At 48.4% G+C, this 15,931-nt stretch overlaps 1 protein-coding gene across 1 annotated transcript in view; it reads right to left on the minus strand.

The window, feature by feature from the left end:
- The window catches only part of LOC138579638 (uncharacterized), a 600,935-nt gene that overhangs the window by 464,547 nt on the left and 120,457 nt on the right, over window positions 1–15,931 (minus strand). Inside the window, exon 2 of the mRNA XM_069649890.1 lies at window positions 8,009–8,161. Coding sequence (XP_069505991.1) covers window positions 8,009–8,143 — 135 coding nt within the window. The 5' untranslated portion in view covers window positions 8,144–8,161. The remainder of the gene's footprint in view (window positions 1–8,008; window positions 8,162–15,931) is intronic.

Raw genomic sequence — 15,931 nt, forward strand, 5'->3', positions numbered from 1 at the left:
GTCATGGGGTGTCAAGCGCCTTTAGTAATAAAACTTGACCCCAATGCTCAAAAGCAAATATATATGGGAACAGTAGGGGAGGGTCCACAGCTCGATGAGAAGATGGTCAGAAAGATATTCAGACCTGGGTTCGATGAGTGTTTGAAAACAAAGCAGGATGCTTCAAGGAATTCATTCACAGAATCAAGCTGCAGAGAGGTGCAATTCCTAAGGTGGCCAAGTTAAGAACGGTGCCTTTAGCTCGCAGGAAGGAGGGTGAAATGGAATTAAGGAAGATGTTGAAAGGCGGGACAGAGAACGGATGCATCTGAATGGGTAAGTCCCATTGTGAGGATAAGGAAGAACAATGGAATGATGATGATTTGCATAGATTTGTGGGAGCTTAATCGCAATGTTGTAGCGTAAAGATTGCCCCTAGCTAAAATAGATTAGCTTAGAACTGAATTATGAAGGGCTAGTGTGTGTTTTCACTCTTTGATCTTCAGTTGGCATACCATCAGGTCAGACTACAGACCGAGTCCTCTAAGCTAACCACATTTTTAACACGTTTGTATGTTTAGATGTGCGAGGATGCGGTTTGGGTTATCAGTGTCAAGTGTGTTCCAAAAAGTAATGCATGAAATTTGGGAGACGTTCAAGGTGTCAAGTACTATCAAGAGAACATACCAGTCTGTGGGTGTGGTAAAAATGAGCATGATGCATTCCTGAAGGAAGTATTGGAGAGGTTAGAAAAAGCAGGTTTAATGTGGGCTTTAGAGAAAAGTTCCTTCAGGAAACATGAAGTGGACTACTTGGGGTACAACCTTTCAAAAGGGGGAGTGAGGCCAAACAAGCAGAGTCAGGTCTATAACAGAGATGGGTGCCCCCAACAACAAAATGGGGGTAACCTTATTTTTAGGTTTCATTGAACATTATGCTACATTAAATCGTCAAGGATTTATCAAGTAAGACCAGGGCAATGAGACGGCTCACTAGAAAAGGAGCAGTTTGGTTGTTCAAAAGAATGTGAGATGGAATTCAATGGTTGAAAGATGAGACCATTAAAGCATCTATATTGATAGGGTACATATATGATTTGGAAACTGGTATATACTGATGCCAATGTGTTCAGACTTGGGGCAGTATTAATGCAAGAGAAAGGTATGAGAGAACACAGTAGCCTTTGCTTCTAGGATAAAGAAGTTGAGTCGTGCTACTCCGTTATAGAGTGAAGCACAGACAGTGATGTGGGCCATTGAACATTTTTAAGTATACCTGTGGGGAGAACGTTTGTAGTGAGGACTGATCACAAGCATTCGGAATTTTCCATAATGGTTTGGATGGGGTGGCAAGAAGAATGTTCAAGTGGGTAACGAAGTTGCAAGGGTTGCAGTACGTGGTAGAACATGTAGCAGGGAAAAAGAATACTGTGGCGGACGGTTTGTCTAGGAACCCGTGATGGATAGGGAGGACATAGGGGGTCTGAACTTGGAAGACTTTAGGATATTCGTTTCAGGAAGTCTCGGGTCAAGGCTTATTTGGATGATAATCATTATCAGGAAGTTAAAAGACTGGTTCAGAGCAGTTGGAAGGATAATAAACAGATGTGAGCTGAGTACTCAGGAAGTACAAATGGGTGAAAGATGAACCAAGTGCTCAGAAAGTAAGTTTGTAGGGGACAAAGGTCCCTGGTACCAGAGGGAATGAGGGAGGTGGTGAGGTTAGGTCATGAAGGCCACATGGGTATATAGAAGTTGAAATCAGTGATACAGACTGATTTTTGGTGGCCAAACATGGATGAGTTTAGTGTACTTCAGATAAAATGTGTGGTGCGTGCAGAAACAGTGAGAACATTGTGGAGACTGGAATACCGCCCATAATTGTGTTGGAAAATGATGAGGTGCAAATTGGCAATCGTTGGCCATTGATTTGTTGGGTCCATTGGATGTTGCAGGTTATGCGATAGTGGTGATAGATCTATTATCCAAATGGCCAGAGGTGGGTATTGTCAAAGATGTCACCTCGAGGAGTAAAATATGCTATGGTATTGTTTATTTGTAAAGCGCCTATACACAAAGCAAGTGCTTCAAAGCGCTCAAGGAGGGAGGGAACAAGGGGAAAAAACAACAGTCATTCGGAGCCCTTGAATTTCTGAACGATACAAGTCTGCACGAGCAGAGTGGGTGCATGGAACAAGTGCATAGTGTGACGACGATTCTGCAGTTTTTCCAAGTGCATTGAGGCGCCACCATGCAAGGAGGGGAGACAAGGGAAAAACAGATTGCCAATCTTGAAGGCATGGTGCATTTAGATTGTGCAAGTGCACAGACAGGTGGAGGGGAGGGGACCAAGTGCACCCAGTCAGTCAGGAGCTGGGTTAAGTGCTGAGAGATGTCACTCTCATGGGTCATTCACCAAGTGCAGAAACGATGAGGCAAGTGCAAGGACCGGAGGCAAGTGCGAGAGGATTGGCGAGGGTGCCAGGGGCCTGTGAGACTGAGGTACAACAGGCGGCCAGTAGCAGGCTGCACGGAAAAGGAGGGAAAGAGGGATAGAGCAGAGAGAAAGGTTAGCTGGGTAGAGGGAGCGAGAAAGAAGAGAAGAGGAATGTCTTAAGGAGATCAGGCTCAAGAGTGCGAGAGGGAGGCTATTCCAGACGGAGGCCCCTGCAGAGGATAAAGATCGCCCTCCAAATCTCTGCTTGAGAACTGGCTCACTCGCAGAAGGTTGGAGGTAGATGAGCGGAGGGCTCGGGAAGGACAGTGTTTAGGTAGGCAATGTTGCAGATAGGTAGGTTCTAGGCCCTAGAAAGCCTTGTAGACAATGCAAAGGGGGTCTTCAACTTGATCCTTGCAGCCATGGAGAGCAAGTGGAGGGATTTCAGTGCTGGAGAGATGCAGCCCCTGCGCTTTAGGTCAAAGAGAAGTCTTGCAGTTCTGTTCTGGATGAGTTGCAGAGGGCGTGGAGCACAGGCAGGGAGATTGAGAAAGAGGATGTTGCAGTAGTCCAGCTTTGAGAGAACCAGGGCTCTGGAGACAGTGAGCCGAGAGGGGGGAAGGTGAGAAAAGGAAGAGTACATCTGAAGAGGTGTAGCTGGTAGTTGAACTTTTTAGAGATGTCCGAAATGTGAGTAAAGAAGGGGAGAGTGTATTCGAAGATGACCAAGGTTTTTTGCCTCGCAGGTGGGTGCGGGCGCAGGGCCAAGGGAGGCCTGCCCGAGTGAATGGGAAAGCGGGAGCAAGAGTCTCAAGGCAAACAATATCAGTATTACTGGTGTTGAGGCAGAGGTCGTTTGCAGCACACCATAACTGAATTGCGGACAGACAGTCAGATAGGAGCGAGGTAGAGCAGGTGGCTGAGGGTAGCCTGAAGGAAAGTTGCACGTCATCCATATAACACTGGAAGTTAGAGATGAATGTAGCAATCACACGTAGACATTGAAGAACCAGGGGGATAGGTTAGAACCCTGGGGAACGCCACAGGTTGAAGAGTGATACTAGAGAGAAGGGACCCAAGTTCCACCTGGGATGGGCAGTCGGAAAGGAAGGAGGTTAACCATGCCAGAGCCTGACCTGTGATTCCCAGGGTGTCATGCAGAGGTGCAATCAGGATGTTGTGGTTAACTATGTCAAAGGCAGAGGAGAGATCAAGAAAAATGAGTAAAGAAGGAATGTTAGTGTCGAGATTTGAGAGCAGGTTTTCATGGGTGTTCAGACGAGCAGTTTCCGTGCCTCACCAGACTGATGGTCGTGGAAGCAACCAGCCGTTTCAGTGTGGAGGGTGAGCAGAGAGATGGCCAGATTCTCCAGAAGTTTGCCCAGGAAAGGGGTGATAGAGGTAGGGCGGTAGTTTGCCAGAATGGAGAGGTTGGCAGAGGGTTTAAGTAGAGGGTGCACAAGGGAGTGCTTAAGAGAAGTCGGGAAAACTCCAGTGGCAAAAGAGAGATTGCACAGATCAGCCAAGGCTGGAGCAAGAGTCAATGTTGTCCTTAATGGTTTTGGAGCAGAAGGGATCCACATGTTTGGATGAAGCCTTCATAGACCGGACTTGTCTGGCAACCTAATCAGGTGTGATGGGAGTGAGAGACGAGAGGAGAAGTGGTGGAGGGGCCAACGGAGGCTCCAGAGGTGTTGGTTAATGAGGTGGTGTGGAGGAGAGAGAGAGGAAAGCATGTCTTGGGTTTTTGCTGTGAAGTGTGCAGCCAGGGCCGAGCAAAGGTCCTGGGTGGGTGTGACATAAGAGGAGGCTGCTGCAAGATTGGCCAGTTCCTTACAGACTTTGAAAAGTTCAGCATGTTGTACGATGGCGCGGAGATGCAGGTTTGAATAAATACTTTTCTTGGTGTGGATGCAGAGTTGATATTGCCCTTGAAGAAGGCAGCAGGCCAGTTTGTCAAGAGGGCCCACCCGACAAATACCATTTTTGGGGAGTATTTGAGGGGGCGAGTGGTTATCCCACTAGTTGAGTGACAATGGACCACAGTTTGTTTCAAGGGAGTTTCAGGAATGATTAAAAAGGTGTGGGCATTATACATCACAGAACATTGTTGTATCATCCACAAACCAACGGATTTGTGGAGAGATTCAATAGAACTATCATGGATGAAGTATGTATGTCGGTGAGTGAAAATGACAATTGGCAAAATGTGTTAATGCAGAGGGTGTTTCAGTATAGAATAACTCCTTGTGGGACCATCGCCATTTCAGATTCTGAGAGGTTGCAAGCAGAATACTGAGTTGACTCATGAGTGGTTAGGAAGGTCTAAGAAGATTGCGTGTTGAAAATGTAAGGAACAAGATAACCAGAAATTGAGAAGTATCCAAGGATAGGCATGATCAGAGATTTAGATGCAAAGGGAGAATGTTCTGTCTTGGAGAGAAGGTTAAAATAAAATTACAAAGAAAAGAAAGGAAGTGTGATTTCAGATATTCTTGCATAAGTACTATGGGAATTCTGTAAAAGTGGAAGGTGGAATTGAGTGAAGCAGTAATGCGTTGCATGCTACAAATTTTGTCAAATGTTAATTAGTAATGGTTGCAGATTTAAGTTTTGTTATTTATAATGTTTGTAGATTCCATTTATGTTTATACTCAATGTTTTGCAGTTATTTCTCAAATATTTGCTTTATAAATATCATGGATTAAAATGAGGTTGGATATTTTAAAGTTGCGTTATGGAAGTCATTGACAAATTGTGGAATTCAGATAAGGAAGAGGTATGTTAATGTGTGCATACATTATGATGTAGCTAGTAAGCCTCTTTGAGGTATGCTGTCTCAGAATATTATGCATTGAAACAAGGAATGTGACAGGGGTTAGAAGGCGAAGCGTTGGTGGTTGTGGGCCTGAGGGGGTAAAGATGTACTGCATTTAAGCTGTGTTATCCACTTACACAGAGGATCGCTACTTTATTTTTACCCCCAAGAGTCAGACACAAAAAATATGAAAAAAAAAGGTACAAAAATATTGTCCTGGTGACAAACATTCAGCACATTCAAGAATCTCACTTTTCGCCTTTGTAAAACTTAGCCATAACGGTGGACAAATGTCCAGGAAAACACGTTACAGGTGGCATATTTTAAAGCATATGGGGCAAACAGCAATGGTGACATCTTCAAGCTACCCGCTACCTACAATCAATCACTATATAAAACTAGCCAAAAAGTAGTCCTCAACAGTTAATGTACCCAACTCAGCATCTAGGCATACGCACAAACCTGCCAGCTCAACTTTGTCTTACAGATGTCGATCATCCATGCCTTTCTGCCCTTGGGTTCTTTCCTGAGGTTCCCTGTTAAGAAAGATTTCATTCTTGTGCAATTTTCCCTCCATTACAAAACACTTTGCTTTTGTTTGGCTATCCTAACCTGACTTTTCCAGCAGACCCCAGCCTTCAGCTGAAGTTCCTGCTTTTGCTCACTTGTTTTGGGGAAACTGACACTTCCTTCAGGCTGTCAGCTCTGGGAAACTATGTTTCCCTTAGTTTTCAACTAAGTTGCCAAACTGTCGAACAGTGTACAATGTACTTTCCAGTACAGTGCACTTGGGTCTCCGTTTTATGGCCCTAGACACCCTCGAAGGATTTGTTTGGTGACTGTACAAGTGTGCCTTGGACGAGCTGGTGGCAGCAGTTACTTTTTATAATGTTTTATTTCTTTTTATCGAGTTAAACCGCATTTACCAAGTTCGGCTCAAGACTCTAGCCGGGTCCGAAAATGGCAGAGCAACTGTCCCATGGCATTTTGTCCCTTGCCTTCACCCAGGTCGAGTAACCAGGGCTGTCCCTATTTGGGCATGCAGCCTCTTGTGAAAACCAATTTTCGTGAGCTTCTGCCTGTCACATTTGTGTGCCCAGGAAGAGGGCTGGGACTGTCTAGTCCAATTCCACACTGCTGGTGCCAGGATGACTGAAGTGCCTGAATGCCTGAGACCACCGTGGCCCGTGATTGTTCCACGTCTGGGATGCCTGCAAGAGAGCAGATCTTCCATTGCAAGCCCACGGTTTTGGCGCAAAGCTAATCATAGATAAGAGAAGGGGCTCTGCAGCCATACCAGGTCGATTACCTGTATTCTCACCGGACTACAGAAGGAGCCAAGTCTCCTATGCGAAGAAACAGACTCGTGAAACCGCTGAAGAAGCTTTGGAAGGTATTGGCACCCTTCGCCCTGTGCTGTCCCGGATCACCCGCTCTCTTGATCGAACCAAAAGGTCTGCCAAGGTGCTTCGTCCCTTTGGAGTAGTGGGAACAACTACGCTTGGCGCCCCCTGCTTACCCACAGAACGAGTCCCTTCAGAAGTGTTCCTGGGCCATCTAGCGAACTGTTCAGCTCTACCTCAGGGTAACCCGCAGCACCGCCGCCGTCTCGAGTGCAAACTTGAGACTTGGGACATTGCTTGCTTGTGGTCGCGTGCATTCTCCTGCCAAATTTTGCAGGCCTAGCTCCTCTGGGTCCCGAATAGCTTAACGCTGCCTGCATCCACTATTCCTGCTTCCCTGCCTGGTGGCGACGGTTGCTTTAGTTCCCCTGCTGTTTTGTCCAGTGCCCTGAAGCCAGCTGCACCAGAATTTTATTCATACCTCCTTTCGGAAGCTTAGAAAAGGCAACTGTCCCATCATGGACAATCTTTCTCCACTGCAGTCACTGAGGCGCATAGCGCCGCAAAACTGGACTCAAACCTACTCTCGACCTCGACTAAACTGATAACATTTGGTCCGGACTGTGCCGAGGGTCGGTGACTACTTGCATAGTTTACCGGTGGCCCCCTGGCATAGCCGATCGTTTTTATGAACGAGTATTCCTTAAAAGGTACTCAAACTTGGCTGGGTTAGCTTTCACTCCCTAGCTATTCTCACCACTTGAATACTGCTTTATCAACCAAGGGCAGGGCCTGTGGGAATGTATTCTTCACTGCCTAAAGCCCCTTCCTGGCTTGTTACAGCCCTACAAAAGAAGATCCGCTCTTTTGTTCACATGCGCGATCGTGCGTTTCTACGCACGACTGTACTGTTGATCACACGGCTCCCCTCTTCTTAGGGTTGGACTCGAAAGTTAGGTAACAAACTCTGAAGGATACCCAAATGCCATTTGTGTGTTAACCCCCTCTTCACAGGGTGTGGTCATATCTTGTAACTAAATTCAATTAAGCAATGTGTTGTAAATATACTGTATACATTAAGGAATTGTGTTACAGTTTCACTCATTGCTAAAGTTACTCATGTCTATTTGGTCCGGCTGATGATAAATGTATAGATCTTTTTCATATACACTTGTCTCAGAGTAATTTGTGGTTTGTTGCTGTGTGTGCTCATTGTAGGCTGCCAATCACTCTCACCCCTCCTGAGACTTAGTCTTGACCGCCTGCCAAGTTACCAAGGTTCCCCAAATCCACTCAAGAGTGCCCCTAAGTCAGATTTAGCAGCTACCATGACCCACCGATGAACGTTGCTGGAGGGTGTGCTGTCACAGTAGAGAGGGATAGGACCCGCTGTAGGAGCAATTACAACCAAAGCTCCAGACCCTAATCTTACCTTTCCGTTGGCCTTGAGCTTAAATTTCTTGCATAGTTGCTGCAAGGTGGCCCGGTTTAAGCTTTGCAGCTTTGATGGTGAAATGGCCATGTCGGAGATTAATGCTGTGGATGTTTTGCGACTTCGAGGAGCCATCAGTCTTGTTCTTGATAACTATAAGCAAGATAAAATATTACAAATTAAACCAGAATATTAAAGATGAAATCCAACCAAGTAAAAATCAATATAAAATAATCAAATAAACAGCAAAAGTTGTGATCATAGAACAAATTATAACCTGATTAAATGTGAAGAAATAGATTACAAAAATAAATACTACAGATGGGAATATTCAACAGTTTAGATAAGGCCCCCTAAGAACTAAATGGAGCTTCTTGCCATTCAGACCAGATGTTGATCACTGTATGTTACCAGTTTCCGGGCCTGTGATCCGCCAAATGTGTCAAAAGACCAACTAACCTATTTTTGGCCAGCATATGGGACTGCCACCCTCCTCTGTGACCAATTAGATTTAGAGATAAAGAGAACTGCTAATTGTGTTTAGGTAGGACAGCAGCAGGGACGTCAATCGGAGGTCGCAAACTATTTATTAAATAAACGAGCAAGCTCCTGACGCACCGCCCCAGGCCTGGCCAGAGGAAGCAGAGAGCCGCGCGGCAGGACCGGGGACGTGCTCATAGCTTGAGTAGTAGACCTGTAGGCACTGGCGCAGCATGCCAGTGCCTTCAGGTCTATTAGTCGAGCTATGGTTGCTTAGCACCCAAACCTTGTCCAGGCCCGGGGCCGAGGTAGGGACCAGTGGAAAATATTCAAAAGTGAAGAGGGAGGGGCTGGTCTCGTGTTTAGGGCAGGGCACACTTTCCAAAAATAAAAAAGATCAGACAATGGGCAGGTGAACAGCCAAACACACATCTAATGAGGGGACAAGTAACACCTCAGAGACAACACCACTCAACCCACTGCGCCCCCCATCAGCCCTCCAAGTCCCTGGGGTGTTTGTCTAGAAGGGAACAGTGTTAGTGGCTGAGCTATAAAAGAGTTCAGGGCCCAGAGCGTCAGAGAGACAGCAGCAGTAGCGCCAGCCCAAGCCGTGGAGCTCAGGCCATAGCGCAATGCGGGACCCAGCAACACAAGCACAACGAACACCACAACAGTGCAAGACACAAGGAAGGAGCCACAGCTGCTGCCATATGACAAACCATAGGAGCGCAACTGAGCCAGCAGCACAAGGCCTGACCAAATAATTAAATAAATAAAAGACAGCAACGCAAAGCCAAAAACCCAAAACAAACTACAGCAGCGCTGCGTGTAGCAGAAAGGAGCTGCAGGCGCTGCACTAGCACAACAGCACCTGGGGCATTAGCACAAGGTACAGGATATGAGTCTCAGCTTCCGCAGCAGCGCAAGCCACTGCACATCTGGCACAGAATCACAAGGCACAACAAACAAAACAAAAAAAGCAGCCAAGGAAACCGCAGGAGGGTCCCCAGAGCCACTGTAGCAGCTCATGGAACTGCAGCACAAGCCATAGCAGCACAGCTGGGAGAGCAACAACAGTCACCAACAAAGTGGACATAGCAACACAACTGAAAGCACATTACAAGGCACAGCAACAGCATGGAGCGTCTAAAGGCCGCAACTCACGCGGGGAAGCATCCGCTGTGCGCGCCTTGCAGGACCCACAGCGGGAAGTAGCAGGTCAAGGTAAGTGTAATCTGGAGCATCAAAGTGCACTACAGGGAATCTAGTGTCAAAAAGACCCCCACAGCAAGCTGCACCTGTGTGCCACAGTCATGCGGTCCACACACACCACTACAATTAGGCTAGACCGCCCCAACAGCAAGCTGCATCTGTGTGCCACATAGCCAACCAAAGACATGCGGCAGCGGCTCTGTGGGTGCTACACACACCACCACAGGCAGGTAGTGCCAAGTAGACGCCACAGATAATTGGCCCTGCGTGTTAAATTATGTTGTCTTGCATTTGTGTAGTGCCTCCTGCCATAGATTATGTCCTCGAAGCGCTTTCAGAGAAGCAATGCAGTAGTATGATAGAACATGCAGTAGTGGCAGGGAGAGCAGAGTCGGGTAGATGGTTGGTGTGAGGGATAGATACGATGCACACACAGGAAAGTTAAGAGCTATGTGCACAATTGGACTGAGCCCTGGCAAACACCCTCACAAATTAAGCACTTGTTCTACCCATTGCCAGGGATGTGTGATCAGGCATGGGAATGCTGCATGAACTGTCCAGGGTGAGGCTACAGAAAAGTGTGAAGCACGAGTTAGCGTCTATAATTGACACCAGGGCGGACAAATGACCACGTGTTGCCGCCTACACACTGAATTTCTTCCAGGCGTTTACCCTGCTTCACATTGGTCCACGTGTGCCCCTGGATATTTCGGGTTCTCTGTTGCTTGGCATTTGCAGTGCATCCAATGTGCTATTGTGGAGGCTCCAGATGCTCAGCCCAGCTAGACTGGATAAGATGCAGCGATGTGTTCATGCTTGATTGGGCCCTTACCACGGTTGGCATACATCAGAATCCCGCATGATGCATTTTGTTGGAATGTGCGCCGAGTTTCACACCGTCAGATGATGTAGCAGGCTTTGCTTTTGCTTCTTCCTGCACACCACAGACACAGCACAGACAGGATAGAGAGCCTTAATCGTCAAAGTACTTCTTGTAGATTTCAGCTCGTCTTCGGTTTCTTATCATCCTATTACTGTAATGAGTATTTGGATTTCTATTTTGCATTTGTAGTTATCGAACAATAAGGATGACATTTTGAAGAGAAACAACTGACCTTAGTGGCACATTTACAGATGACGGAGGAAGCCCCTGGATGGGGGCCTTACCCATAAGCAAAGCGGGTGGGCTGATGCCAGCCCGGGCGATGAAGGGTTAGTGGAATAACATGCCCAGACACAGCGATCCAAGGTGGTGTCAGCTGAGCACAGGAAGGACCTTCTAAAAGTGATGGTTTTCACCTGAAGGGGGAGCAGGAGGGCCCTGCGTTAGTACAGGGTTCAATATTGGGGAAATCTAGATTAGAGCAATCTTCCTTACAATCAGTCAGGCGCCAGACGGGCTGTTTTAACATCTTCTCTTAAAGCTGTCCTACTTGCCACCCGCACTGCTAAGAATGCAACGGCATGCACCTGGCCACATGTTCTTGATCATTGCGCAATTATGTGTAAATGGCAAGCGTTCTATCCAGAGTCTGCAGGTTGCCTGCTGTGTTGTGTGCGTGGGGGACTTTGTATAGCGCGTCTCTCGAACTACAGACTCTAGACTCTTCCAGAAGACCAAAATGTTTCACTTTCTTGTACAGCTCTTATTGTGGGGTGTGAGCACTGCAATGTGTGTGTGTATATGAGATCTACAGGTTGTAGGTTCGACTCACGGCAAGGTCAACTCAGCCTTTCACCCTGCTTTGGTTGATAAATGAGTACCAACACAGGTTGTGTGATATTGTATGTGTAGTAGTTATAAATGAAGTGCTTAAGCGCTATATATTAAAACATCATTAAAGTTTGGCCTCGGGCGTCTGCTTGCATTCACAGTGATTTGGTAATATGGGCCAATACGCACTGATAATGATACATATGGTGATTCATTTTTGTATGAAATGTACATCAATTTACAGGGTTATCGTGACCCTATTGTTCGTAGTGTACTTCGAAACAATGCGATGTGATGTCACGCAGGGGTGTGGTCAGGCATTGGTCAAATGGCATCACTTCCTGTGATGTCACACTGGGGCATGACATTGTGATGTCAACTCCACCACCCCTGGCATTTTGGTGAAACGACGTCCCTGGACAGCAGCAGCATGGCAGTGTCACTAGAGTATAGAAGCACTAGGACCTAGGAGGAATGTCCAACAGGTGTGTGCTTACAGCATAGAAATCCCTGCAAACCTTCAGTTGCGGCAAGTCAGCATAGTGGCAGGGCAGTTTCAGGAGTTGGCGCTTGGGAACGGTCTGTCCGCTAACCAGACTTTATCCTTTTCCTTCCTCCATGTGCCCCCTTCAGCTCAAACTACTCCAAATGTCTTTGCCTAACCAGGGACTTGGCGGATCATTGTCCAATTGTGCCAAGACTGTTGGGTATATATTGAATAAATACATATTGAATATATACTTTCTTCCACTTTTAGCAATTAATGCAGAACTTTAAACTGAAAAACTGGAGCTGCAGCATCATCTTCCTCCTCTAGGCCCTCAAGTTGCCCCTAGTAGGAGTCCTCAGGTTTTACCTTCAAGAGAGGATTCACCTGGGGGGGCGTGGCCTGGAGCACCAGCGATGTGGCTGCTCCTTTAATGGCCTACGTTCGGGACCCGCGGCATCTGACAATAAGCTAGCCTTGCGGGCATCCAACGATAATTTCCTCATCTATGGCAACGTTGGAGGCAGAGGCAGCCACGATGGGCTTGCGGGGCTCCTAATCCCTCTGGAACCCCCGAAACGGACCGGATTAATACTCTCCCCCTAGCCCGGAGCGCCACTTTCAAGATGGCCGACGGGAGAGGCAACCCCCGTCCGACGACGAGAGTGGCAAGTGGAGCGACTGCGGCACAGTCTAAAGGAGAAATGAATGAAGAGAGCCGAATAAGCAGCCCCCGTGAATTCTGAAAAGGGCTGGCAGACAAATAAGACAGCGGGTTCCCCACCTCTCACCCTCCCGGCACAAGCGAGAGCAGTGACGGGACCCCGAAGAGCAACAGGCCCCCACCGCCGTTGGACCGGTCGTGGAAAAGGGTGAAGCTACGAGACCAATGGAGGCGGCGCCCCCGCGACCCCCTGCGCAGGGCCTGCGCGGCTCCGAGGGAAAGCGGCAAGCATTGCGCCGAGGTCCCGGCGGACTCCTCCGGAGCGGTGTACAACCCGCCCCTGAGGCAGGGCTGGCAGAGCCCAGGGGCTCCTGGTGCGGGCAGGGTGGAGGCCTGGCCCCGACAGCCCCCATGCCCATGCCCAGAGAGCCCAGCTACGAGCAGTGGAGGCGGATAGTGGGTCAGCTCTGGAGAGCCCTGGCCCCCCCCTCCCTCTCACCTGACATAAGCGGGACCTCGAGGCACCATAGACCCGCACCGCTCGGGGAGCGGCCGGGAAGTAAGGTGAAGCACCGGAGCCCGGGGAGACGGCGCCGGGACGACGCTCAGAGGAAAATCCACGCAACGACTGGAAAAGATGTCGGGTGCTGCTCCTGGGTCCTGGTAGGCGCTGCCGGAGCAGTGCTCAGCCCGTGCCTGCAGCCGAGCTGGCGGAGCCGGGGGGCTCCCGCTACATACAAGGTGAGAGACCAGCACCGGTAAACCCCGCTCCAAGACCCCAAGAGGCAATTTTTGCACTGGACAGCCTGGAGAGGCGTGGAGACCAACAGTGAATCGCCTCTGGTGAGGCCCTGGACTTTCCCCATTAGCAACCGCTGCGATCACTGTGCCTGCAGTCGGCCGCCGCCTTGGGGCCCCCACTCCAACAGAGCCTCCGAGTCGGGTGACTCTAGAGGCGTAGACACATAACTCAATCTTCGGAACATAATTATTTGTGGGGGGGCCCTCGCGGGCCCTGCTGCCCCATTGATAACAGCTGCTTGAGACCCCTTTTCAGTGAGATCCCAGCTGAGTAACGTATCCTGGCCAGCCCGTCACCCATCACAAAGCGGGCCTGAGCTATTCCAGCCCTCTAGCCTCCCGGACTCGTTGCATGGTGCTTAGATTAGGCCTCTCAGCCCAACAATTTCCTGGGGCGCCCAGGCCCACTTTCCTCCCCCCCAGGCTGCCTGCCTGCGTAGAGAAGCTACACCTCACCAATAGACACTGAGCATTCCTCTTCCGCTGAGGTCAGGCAAGCAACGCGGAGGATCTTTCCCAGAGAGGCACTCGTTGACCCACGTTAAAGTGCTTCTCTTTACTAGTCACCAGATCCTTAGCTAGCTGGGAGCTTACAGATCGGCCCATTGAAGGCCCCCTTTCCCCGACACCCAATATAAAGCTCCGAGGCAGTCACAATGACGAAGGCCGTTAAAGGAACCAAGCACTCTGATATCTCCACTATGCCGTTAGCAGCAGACAAAGCTAAGAAACCGGACCCTCCGAAACTCACCCCACAGAAGACCCCAGAGGAGCAGGGAAAGCTGGCAACCAAGGGGGATATTCGGGCCTTTATGCTAGATATCAAAGAAGAATTCAGATCCTGCATGGCCGAGTTCACCGCGAAACTAGAACAAACTGACCAACGAGTCAGAGGCAGAGCAGAGCCTGGGAGAGGTCGAGGACTTGACCGAGTCATGATGCAACCCTAATAGAGATGCAACGAGCGATCCAGGCACTCCAGAACAGGAGCAAAGTACTAGAATTTAAGCAGGAGGACCTCGAAAATAGGGCCCGAAGAAATAATCTTGGCATCCGAGGGGTACCCTCATCAATACAAGATGAAGACCTCCCGGAATATATAGGAAACTTCTTTCAAGCCCTACTCCCACAAATGGACCAGACCCAACTGATCCTTGATCGCACCGATAGACTATGCCCGAGACAGAGGGTGAATTCGGATATCCTGCCAGATGTGATAACTAGGGTCCATTTTTATACTAAGGAAGCTATTGCAGCAATAAGCCGCACCAAAGACGAACTGTCCTTCCTGAGCACCCCATTCCAGATATACCAAGACCTCTCCCTGACGACCCTACAAAAAAGAAGAGCCCTAATGCCCATGACCCAATTTCTGCAGAGCCAGACGATCTGGTACCGGTGGCTATTCCCCACTGCGCTCCAATTCACCTACCAAGGAACTCAGCGTTCGATAAGTCACCTGGAAGACGCTTAAAGGGATAGTCCAGTAAAAAAAATATATTTTAAAAATAGATAGGCAACATAAAAAAATACTAGCACTTTTTTTTTTTTAAACTTCCTATGTAAAATTTTGAGCTATTCAAGCTCAAAATTCGCAAAAGCAAGCACATGAGCGCATCCATTTTGTGAAATGGATGCCTGCCTGTGCTGGCTTTTGCGGCACTAATGAAGGAAAAGCCAGCCAGCTGTAGTAAAGAAAAGCTACCGCTGGGTGGCTTTTCCTTCATTGGTGCTGTACACGGAGGACGGGGACCGGAGACCAGAGCAGGAAAGCTGCAGCTGAATCTCGGTAAGTGCTATTTATTTTTAAAAAAAAAAATAACCACTAGCTGCGTTTTTTTTTCTAAGTTTTCTGGGCTGGAGGAGCCCGGAAAACTTAGAAATAAAACCACAGCTTTAAAAACCTATTTATGTTTGCGGTCGCTTTTCAAGCGACCACAAACAAATACAACGTTGTGTTTGAAAACGCTGCGGTTTTTCTTTCCAAGTTTCTCAGGCTTCTCCAGCTCGGAGGAGCCTGAGAAACTCGGAAAGAAAAACCGCAGCGTTTTCAAACACAACCGCGTTGTGTTTCTGCCTGCTGTGGCTATCACTTTGGGTCTCCGGTGCTCCCCAAGGGGAGCACCGGAGACCCAAAGTGAAAGCCAAGGCAGGCAGAAACACAACACTGTTGTGTTTGCATGCCGCAGTGTTTCTGCCTACAGCCGATTTCCCATTTGGGGCTCTCGGGCCCCTCCTCCCCGGAGGAGCCTGAGAAACTCGGAAAGAAAAACCGCAGCGTTTTCAAACACAACATTGTATTTATGTTTGCGGTCACTTCAAAAGCAACCGCAAACATAAATACAACAATGTTTTTAAAGCTGCGGTTTTATTTCTAAGTTTTCCGGGCTCCTCCAGCCCGGAAAACTTAGAAAAAAAAACGCAGCTAGTGCTTAGTTTTTTTTTTTTTTTTTAAATAAATAGCACTTACCTAGATTCAGCTGCAGCTTTCCTGCTCTGGTCTCCGGTCCCCATCCTCCGCGTACAGCACCAATGAAGGAAAAGCCACCCAGCGGTAGCTTTTGT

Source organism: Ambystoma mexicanum, chromosome 3p (assembly GCF_040938575.1).
Source record: "Ambystoma mexicanum isolate Mex_15411 chromosome 3p, UKY_AmexF1_1, whole genome shotgun sequence".
In the NCBI taxonomy this organism is placed as follows: domain Eukaryota; kingdom Metazoa; phylum Chordata; class Amphibia; order Caudata; family Ambystomatidae; genus Ambystoma; species Ambystoma mexicanum.